We start from the raw sequence: 9,973 nt of genomic DNA, 5'->3' as shown, positions 1-9,973 counted from the left end.
CATTATGTGTTACAGCCTCTATCTGTCTTCTGCTCTGTACCCCATTTGCTTGATCCCACCGTTCGTACTTTTACTTCGGAGTGAGGATCCTGGTTTTACCACTTTTTAACTTTATGGTCTTGGGCAAGTTTCTTAATCTCTCTGAGTCAGTTTCCTCAACTGATAGAAACATAAATATGTAAAGAGATTTGAAAAATAAGGTTACTGATCCTGCTATGTTCAGACCTATGTTCAAATCACTTCTTTCACCTGACCCAGCAGCCCTCCCATCTCCCAGTCCCCTCCTCCACGTAACCCTCCCACATTTCCTTCTGTTCCAGAGTTTGTCACTCTCTTGCCTGTCTCCCTTTGTACTTGGTACCGTCACTGTGCTAGATATCAGCTTGTCTGGTATAAGAATTCTCTTTGATTTTTCCCCCAAATCCCTTTCTCGCCTCATCTCAGAAAATTCACCCAGTTGCTCAGGTCGAATATTTAGGCTCGTTCTTGAGTGCTCTGTTTCGTCTCCCACCCGCCCCCCTCCATTTGCAGTAAAGATACCCACATCTGCCCTGCCCTTCCCTGTTTGCAGTATCACCCTAGTTTAAGAAGCCGTCATCTGTGGCCTGTATCTCTACAATATGCACTATTACCCTAGTTCAAGAAGCCATCATCTGTGGCCTGTACCTCTACAATAGCCTCCTGACCAGTGCCCCTGCTTTCACTCTTGCTCCCCCTCCCACTCTGTTCTTCATAGGGCAGCTAGAGTGATTATCTTAAAATGTTAATCAGATAATGTCATTCCTGGGTTTAAACTTCTCCAGCGGCTTCCTGTTACTCTTAACAATAAAATCTAAACTCATCCACGTGACCTTCACAGCCCTACAAGACCTAATAATAAAATCTAAATTCTTCCTTATGATTTTCATGGCACTACATAAACTAGACTGCCTGCGTCTCCGCTCTCACTTCCTTCTACTGCTGTCCTCGGTTAACTCCAGTCATAGTGCCTGCTCTTTAACCCTGGAACAGAGCAAGCTCATTCTTTGGATTAGCTCTGTCCTCTGTCTGGAATGCTCTTCCCTCAGCTCCTCACTGGCTGGGTCCTCCTTGTCATTCAGGTCTCATTTCAAATATTTCTTCCTTGGGGTGCATTCCTTGATACCTCATCTAAATAGCATACTCATACACACTCCAGTCAGCTATTATATCACTGTGTCTTATTTTTCTATGATGCTTGTCACTCTTTGAATTGTCCTCTTTAAGGTTTACATGTATATTTTAAGGTTTACGTGTATATTGTAGGATATTCCTTTTCTTACTCCTCTATCCCCAGCACCTAGAATAGTGTCTGGCATGAATTCAGTAAATGTTGGTGGTTATTATTATTATCATATGTCATGAATTAAATTACATCCCCCAAAAAATGTGTGTAACAGTTTGGCTGTCGTCCTCCATTTTGTGATTGTAATTTTATGTTAAAGAGGATTAGGGTGGGAATGTAACACCCTTACCCAAGTCACATCCCTGATCCAATGTAGTTTCCCTGGGGTGTGGCCTGCACCACAGAAGCCAGCAGAGAAGGGGAACCTCAGACCACCAAGAAAGCAGTGCCGGGAGCAAAGTGCATCCTTTGGACCCGGGGTCCCTGTGCAGAGAAGCTCCTAGTCCAGGGGAAGATTGATGAGAAGGCCGACAGAGAGAGAAAGCTTTCCCCTGGAACTGATGCCCTGAATTTGGACTTTTAGCCTACTTTACTGTGAAGAAATACATTTCTCTTTGTTAAGCCATCCATCCACTTGTGGTATTTCTGTTACAGCAGCACTAGATGACTAAGACATTATATACTGAGGGTTTATTAAGGTGCCAGACATTGTCCTAAGTACTACGTGTTCAATTTTCACCACAATCCTTTAAGATACAAACTACGACTCATTTAAAATGAGAAGCTGAGGCTGAGAGAAGCTAAGTGACTTCCTTGATATCAAACAGATATAAATGAAGAAATCATAATTTGAACCCAGGCCCATACCCTTTTAACTACTCAGTACTTGGTAGTTGATAAATCATGTTTTTTTTTTTTTACCTTCATAACCCTCTGAACCAAGAGCAGTCCAAAAAAATTTGTGGAATTGAATTGCAAAATCTCTGAAAGGAAGATGTCCTGATGTCTAGGCTGAAATTCAAGGGAACATTTGCTGAGAGAGAGAATAATGACACTTGACCTGCAAACTGGGGTCATGTGACATGCAGTCATTTATTCCACAAATATATGTACTTATTGAGTTCCCACCACTTGCCAGGCTTTGTTCTAGGCGCTGAGGATACAACTCCTATGGTTAGATAGCTGGGCTGGACTGAATAACACCTCATAACACTAATTTATTCATGTACGCCAACCCCTACCCCCCAGCTCCCTCTGCCCAGCAAAGACCTCTTAGGAGAACTTTCTGCTGGAGCTCTGTGTTATCTGTAGGCAGGGGCATGCGAGTCATCTCTCAGGTAGTTAGAGACCAGCCAAAGCCAGTGCTTCCAGGGCTGTGTCTCTGCAGACTCGAAGCAAGCTCAGATTGTGTTTATTTTGGAAAGGGCTAGATGTAAGGGAGACAAGGATCTCCCAAAGACTAAAAAACAATCAACTCGTTTCCAAAGCCTCCACTACCTGAGGCAGACAGAGGTGGGTGGGGAAGTTCCTGTTATTATTTCAGCTTTAGCCAAAGGGGAAAACTTGGATTCCAGCCTTTTTTAGAGCACAGAGCACTTTCCTGGGCTCATAGAAGCCCTGTGGTTGACCCATTAGAGGGGAGGCAGAGCTTGGTAATGGAAGGCTCATCCACCTGAAGATATTGCCTCCCCTGGAGACACATCACCCCCCCTGGCCTCCTGGCTCAGCTTCAAGCTCCAGTGTTGCTTACTAAGAAGGAATACCAACACCCACCAAATTATTATGGAATTAATTCCAGCTAGATCCAATTCCCAAATTTAAATTCCAGTTGGATGTTGTGGATCAGAGGGTGAGACGCAGCTTTCCACAGAACCAACAGAACAATGAGAACAGCAGATTTGGCAATTTGGCCACATTCTCCTTCCATTTTGGGATCATATGGAGAGTCCATTTATACATTCAAAAAAAGACCTACTCTTGCAAGAGGTTAACACACCACATGTGAAGAAAGAGTCTAAATAGAGTCTGTTGAATTCTGACGACAGGGGAAAATATCATGACAAGAAGCCAGATTTAAATTCCAAAAGGCATCAAATTTGAAATTTTTCTCTGCAGAACAAATATGCAGCAGCTTTCCTCCATCTTACAGAGCAGAGGGTCTGTTAAATTAAGGACCCTCCAATCCATTCATCATTCGTCACACTGCTGTCAGTGAGCTCACTATTAGGCAAACCTGACTCAGCACATCTTCACATAAAACCCATAGTGGCTTCCCACCATGTCCGCACTGCTCACGCTTCCAATTCCAATCATACCACATTGTCTGCAGTCCGTCTGCATGCTGGGCTCAATCATCTCTGAACCTTGGCACATGCTGTTCCCTCTGCCTGGATCGATCTCTCTTTCTCTCAGTCTAGACAAGGTTATGTCCCCCAGCTGTGTTCTCCCCTGGGACATGGTACTGTCCCATCATCCTACTTTATCGTAATTACCTGTTTAACTGTCTGCTCTCTCCCGTAGACACTGTGGGGACAGGGACCATATCCATCTTGTTTGCCTCTAAATCCCCAGAGTCTAGTACAGTTCCTGGCATGAAGTGGAAAGAGGAAATGGACTCATCAAGTTAGACTTTGCCAATCTGAATGATCTGTGTGTTGCCTTAAAAGCCTGGAACAGATTATGAATACATAAGAATAACGGGGGGTGGGGGTGGAGGGATAATGAGAAAGCTGCTGAAAAGAATTGGAAGGCAGGCACCCCTCCTTCCTTTCTCTTCAGCTTCCCCAGCTCCCAAACTTATGAGCAAGATCCACGGATTTTTTTGCTGACCATGGCAACAGAAGAGACTATAAAATTCAGCTTTCCATCTGGTTCTTCATGGTCCAAGAAAATACAGCAATTTCAAACTCCAGGGAGACAAGCACTCAAATCATGAAAGCTTAAACCTAGCCTGTCATAGAATCCCCTAAGAGCAGCATGAATTTGACCCAGGAAGAAAACTGGGGAGAGCATCATTTACTCTGTAAGGATTGACTCTCTGGTGGCCCTCCGAGGGGATGAGTTTGATCTTTTCTGATAGTGATTTTCCCCTCTGGCCTTCAAAGCCAACCTGCTCAGTGCAACAGCTGGTCCTTGCTTCCCTTCCTTTCTACTCCCGCCAACGTGCTCCTTATCATGAGGCCCATCATCGGTTAGCATGCTGTAGCCTGGGTTGAAAGTGGAAGCTGGCCTTCCAATGGGAGTGCTTTAACATCTGTCCTCACCCGCTATCCAAAACCTAACTGCTACTTCAGTGCAAAGATGATGTGCTTGCTTTTTAATATTTTATATTAGGACCAGGGTTAACTGAGAATTGCTGGTGAGGGATGAACTAAGAATTGACTCCTTTATCTAAAAACATCAGTGAGACATTCAGGCATGCTCAGGAGTCTGCCTGATTTCATTCCTCTGCCACGGGACACCTTGCTCCTGGCAGGAAAAAAAGAGGGCAAAGGTTCTGAAAAGCCAGCAATAGGCTGGGCTGCTGGTATTTGGGGCCCAACCAGAACAGGGAATTTTCAGAAATGTGCTGAAAATGCCAGCTCTGGAGAGATTTGACAGCTGGTTTGAAGCCTTCAGGCAGTTTGGATAAGCAAATGAAATTTGGGTGCATTTCTGAGCCTGCTCTGTGATCCCTTTGAAGTCTATCCAACTCAAATAATCCTTCCAGAAATCCAGGGCCAGTAAAAAGGCTTTCTTTGGAAGTCCCTCTGGATGTCTGCTGCTTTCTCATAGCCCATCAGGACAAGAGATCTGGAAAGTAGAGAGGGAAGAAGCTTGAGACAGAAAGTTCCTATAATATTCTATTTGTTGTCTTGGTTTTTTCTTCCCAGTCTTTATACAGATGGAAGAGACAGCAGATAGATCACCAAACTCCCAGGGGACTTGGGGGGCCAGGAGCTTAGATCTGATTGTGGCTCTGACCTGTTTGCACTGATGTCACCTTACTGGTTTCTGAAGGTCTAGCCTAAGATGTATAGGAAAAGCACCACACAAGTTAGAGTAACAAATAACAAAAGGTGCCATTTGCAGTCCAGAAAGTTATTGCCTGAAGCTGGAGAGCTGACAACAGGGCCAGGGATTGGTACAGGCAGGAGGTTCCATCTCATTTCCCGGAGAAGCATTCTCTTGTTGCCTCGGCCAGTGGCTGGAACCTATCTTTCCCCCTGTTTGCACAGACTCTCTAATCAAAGAATTACTGGAGCGTCAAGAAGAGACTGTGTGCTTGGAGGTGCTTCTAGGCAGAGTAACACACCTCAGCACTGGGGGTAGAATTCGCCAAGGTGCAACCTGGTTTGGCTTTGGGACACACATGTAAGAAGTCAAGAGGGTCGGCAGGTAGGGTAACAAACATTGGTTTCTCTAGGGAAGCAAATAGGGAGGGGCCTTTCTGAACTAGAAGTGGAGTCCTCAAACCTCCCTTTGGCTCACTTGCGGGGGCTGGGGGTAGGCTGAGTGATGCTCCCGCTCTAACTTGAGAGAAGTGTGCTGTGAAGGACAGGACACTAGGTCCCCAGGACCAAAGAATGAGTCGGAAGCATCTGGAGAGAGAGTTGAGCAGCACCTCACAACTTCATTGACAGACCACAGACAATGAGGGAAATGCCCTTGTTGACCCTGGGACCAAATGACAAAAGGAGAAGGAAGACAGGAGTTGCAGCTGCAGCCCCGGAGAAACTCCCCTGGAAGGGGGATTGCAGATAGTTTTTAGTTCTTTATTGTTAAAAAAATATTAACAGCAATTAAAAAATAAAAACATTCACAACTCATCACCGAGTCCTGGAAGCTCTGGCATTTGTTTTCAATGAAGTCCTTCAGCAAGTGGTGATTTTAGCCAAAAGGCCCCTTCATGTTTTTCATGGGTGGGTACTGCTGCTCCATTGGCATGACCCCAAAGCAGTCGGAGGGGTTACAGTGGCCGGTCTTGCCTGGCTGGCCCACGGGACCTGGGGGCCCAGGGATGCCAGGGATGCCTTGCTGGCCCATCGGTCCAGTTGGGCCTATCTTGCCATACCCTGGAGGACCTTGGGGACCTATGGAGGGAAGAGTCACAGAAGGAAAAACAGGAGACACATATCAGAAGAAATAATGGTCATAATACATACTGCCTTACATTTGATGAATATTTCTCAGGTTACAATGTGTTTTCATGAAAACCTGATCCGAGCTTCACGTTAATTCAACAATAGCAACAATACTACTGTTACTGTTGTTATTAGGTGTCCGAAACACTGCCTGGTCCTGCACTATACTCACAATCATTCCTATATTTGAGCCCATTTTTGCAGCCACTGTGTCAATCCACCCCGTTGAGGGTCTTCCTCTTTTTCACTGATCCTCTACTTTACCAAGCATGATGTCCTTCTCCAGGGACTGGTCCTTCCTGATAACCTGTTCAAAGTATGTGAGATGAAGTCTCGTCATCCTTGCTTCTAAGGAGTATTCTGGCTGTACTTCTTCCAAGACAGATCTGTTCGTTCTTCTGGCAGCCCATGGTATATTCAGTATTCTTCGCCAACACCGTAATTCAAAGGCATTAATTCTTCTTTGATCTTCTTCACTCATTGTCTAGCTTTTACATGAACATGAGGTGACTGAAAATGCCATGGCTTGGGTCAGGTGCACCCTAGTCCTCAAGGTGACATTCTTGCTTTTTAACACTTCAAAGAGGTCTTTTGCAGCAGATTTGCCCAATGCAATAGCTAGTATTATTGATAATGTCTATATGCCAGGCACTGGGATAAGTGCTTTTTTTAATGCATCTTTCACTCAAATTGTCACAACAATTCCCCGAGAAAGGAACTTTCATCCATTCTGTAGATGAAGACACAGGCTCAGAGAGGTCACACATCTGGTAAGTGGTGAAGCGGGTTCTCAGAGCCAGGTCATCAGGCTTTGGCCGTCGTCTTTTAGGTTATACCACCAAGCATGCATCTTAGACAGCCACTCTGAGGGGTTCAGTGACTTCCTCAACGCTACACAGCCAGATTCCAAGCAGGAATTGAACTTGTGTTCTCTGGCCCACACCCTGCCCAGCTCTCTTCCACTGTGTCATGCTAGCACAGCTTAGGACTTGAGGGCAAGGACTGGATCTTCCAATTTTTTCTTTCCCCCAAAGGTCCTAGCAGAATGTCTTGCACACAGCAAAATTACTATCAATGTTGTTGATTGGCCTGTAGTTGTTTGGGGTTCTACACAACTATATTGTAGATACAACATAAAGGGGGGGTTTCTGCTGCTCTGGATTTATTGCCTCAAATGCTGGCTTTTCTTACCTGGGGGGCCGGGGGGACCACTTTCTCCTGAGATGCCAACACCAATGTCTCCCTTTTCACCTTTGGTACCAGGAAATCCTGGGACAAGGGAAATAAAATAAGTTTTATTCCTGGGCAGAAAAATGACATACCCACTTGGATTATCTGAAACACACATACACAAATGCTATATTCACAACAGACTTCAGGTAATCTCATGCCTGCCCAAAGAGCTACGTGTGCCCCTTAGGGAGCCAGAAGGCAGAGGTACCTCTCATTCCTGGCAAACCCTGCCGTCCTTCTCTGCCAATCTGACCAGGGAGCCCAGGAGATCCTGGAGCGCCAGGCCGGCCTGGGGTGCCGTCCTTCCCTGGGGGCCCTGGTCGTCCCGGAGCTGCTACCATCTCCACAGGGAACTGCATCCTGGAGGTGTAGTAAGCCATCCTCTCTGTAAGAAAAGGCAAGAACAGATCACAGCGTTCCCCGAGGGACCCAGAATGACTTAAGATGCCTCAGACAGGCCACCAGCACGGAGCCCAAAGCAGCCTTTCTTCAGAGGGACATCAGGGCAAGGAATATGGGAGCCAATCTCCTCAGTGGTCTCCCGTGTCCTCGCCTCCACACTGCTTCTGACAGTGATCTTTTTGGAGCACAGCTCTGATTACGGCATCTCTCTTCTCAAACACCATTTATTGGTTCACCACCGGCTTCAGGATAAAGTCCAGAATGCCTGCCTAGCATTCAAGGTGCTTCCCAAGCTTGATGTTGAGCCCCTTCAGGACAGGGTCCATGTTATGCCAGTACTGCATCCCCAGCCCCCAGCACATCAAAGTGGGCTCAACAAATGCACAGAATGGTCTTACACGGAGAACACAGGAAAGAAGCTTTAAAAAGCCACCAACCATCCTACAGCTGCTGCTTGTCCCTCTAGTTAGGGCCCACTTCATGCTGCCTCTCGTGACGGTAATTTACCTGTCTGTCTCCTCTGCTTGAGTGGGGACTTAGGGCAGGCAGGAGGGAATCATTTTATCTCTGAACAGAGCAGGTGACAAGGAAGGTTTGAAGTATAATTGCACATATGCCTGCCAACCCCCAGGCTGTAAGTGTTGTTGGGAGTGGGCATTGAGCTTTAAGGAAAAGGAGGCCAGGGCAGGGTGGAGAAGCAGCTGGGAAGGGCAAGCGACACCCACTGCCACCCAGCTGGCTGCCAATTACCATCAAACATTTTAATGATCTCTTGTCTGATGAACCTCTTGATTTCATCGTAATTCACCACGTCTCCCTGAGGAAAGAGAAGAAAACCTGTCTCAATTATATTTCCAAGCCTGGGGCTTTCTACCTGGGAATAGACTTCCTTGGAAATAAAGGATGGGGAGGGGGCCTCATAGGGCCCCCCCTCCTGAAATGGCGCAAAAGATTTTGTATGTAAGTGCATCTTTCTGGGGACAGGGTCTCACAACCCCCCTCCCTGCCCTGCCACTCTCTCACACACAGTTAAGAACCGCCATTATGGGGATCATGCTCTTTCCTGCAGAATGTTAACAGGAGCTTCTGAAATGACCCGTGCTCCACCCCACAGGCCTGTCTGTAGACAGTGCCCATGGCTGCCAGCCTTCCCCCTTACCATGGAGCTGGGCACACCGGGCAATCCAGGGCTCCCCGCAGGCCCCGGAGATCCAGGGTGGCCTCTCTCTCCAGGAGGACCCGGTGGCCCAACAGGCCCCATGGCGCCACTCTTGCCGGTTCCCCCAGGCATTCCAGCTCTCCCCTTCTCTCCTGCCTGGCCCTTCTGTCCTGAAGGCCCCACATCACCCTGCAAGGACAAGAAGTCATAGTCCAGCATCGTCAAGTACTGTCAAGTCTACCTCATGATGTCTCGGCAATCTGTCCTTCCACAGCATCTCCCTCTGACTGGACCACAGCATCCTGATGGGCCACCCTGCCTCATTTCACTCCTACCATTCACCCTCTACATTGCCTCGGGGCAGTCCTTGTAGGAAACAGTTCTCATGGTGTTACTCCCTGCTTAGAAATTCTATGTCTCCCAACTGCCCTCAGGATAATGGCCTAATTCCTTGGTCAGGCATTTAAGACCATTCCTGATGTGGCTCTGAGCATATCTTCTCCAGCTTCAGGCCCCTGTCCTTATGCCTCCAGCCATACCTCACTGGTTATAATTCTCTGACTCTGCCATGATGTCTCAGTCCTCACTGCCTTCATACAAGAGGTTCCCTTGCCTGGGATGTCCTCCCCCACTTCTCTACCACAGCACACCTCCTACTCAGCTGCAACAGTCCTATTCTTACGCAGCCTCCCCTGATTCCCCAGGCTGAGCTGGGTACTCCTCGCCTCTGATCCCACAGTGTTGTCTAGTCCTCTTCTGTCAAACTCGACAGACTCTAGTGTAACTTGGACTGGACAGTAGTGAACACCTATTGGTCAGGGACTTCTATCTGTTTACCCAAGACCAGGACAGACGGCCTGGAATGTAACAAGATCAAGTGGATGCTCTTGGAATGAATAAATTAATGACTCA

At 47.1% G+C, this 9,973-nt stretch overlaps 1 protein-coding gene across 1 annotated transcript in view; it reads right to left on the bottom strand.

The window, feature by feature from the left end:
* Positions 1 to 6,013: 6,013 nt before the first annotated feature.
* COL16A1 (collagen type XVI alpha 1 chain) overlaps positions 6,014 to 9,973 on the bottom strand; it is a 50,908-nt gene continuing 46,948 nt past the window's right edge. The window contains exons 66-70 of the mRNA XM_004372016.1: positions 9,062 to 9,250; positions 8,653 to 8,719; positions 7,709 to 7,885; positions 7,459 to 7,536; positions 6,014 to 6,216 (exon numbers count right to left, since the gene is read on the bottom strand). Coding sequence (XP_004372073.1) covers positions 6,014 to 6,216; positions 7,459 to 7,536; positions 7,709 to 7,885; positions 8,653 to 8,719; positions 9,062 to 9,250 — 714 coding nt within the window. The remainder of the gene's footprint in view (positions 6,217 to 7,458; positions 7,537 to 7,708; positions 7,886 to 8,652; positions 8,720 to 9,061; positions 9,251 to 9,973) is intronic.

The sequence above is a fragment of the Trichechus manatus genome, unplaced genomic scaffold, assembly GCF_000243295.1.
Source record: "Trichechus manatus latirostris isolate Lorelei unplaced genomic scaffold, TriManLat1.0 scaffold00015, whole genome shotgun sequence".
In the NCBI taxonomy this organism is placed as follows: domain Eukaryota; kingdom Metazoa; phylum Chordata; class Mammalia; order Sirenia; family Trichechidae; genus Trichechus; species Trichechus manatus.
This window is presented reverse-complemented; position numbering and strand designations above follow the sequence as displayed.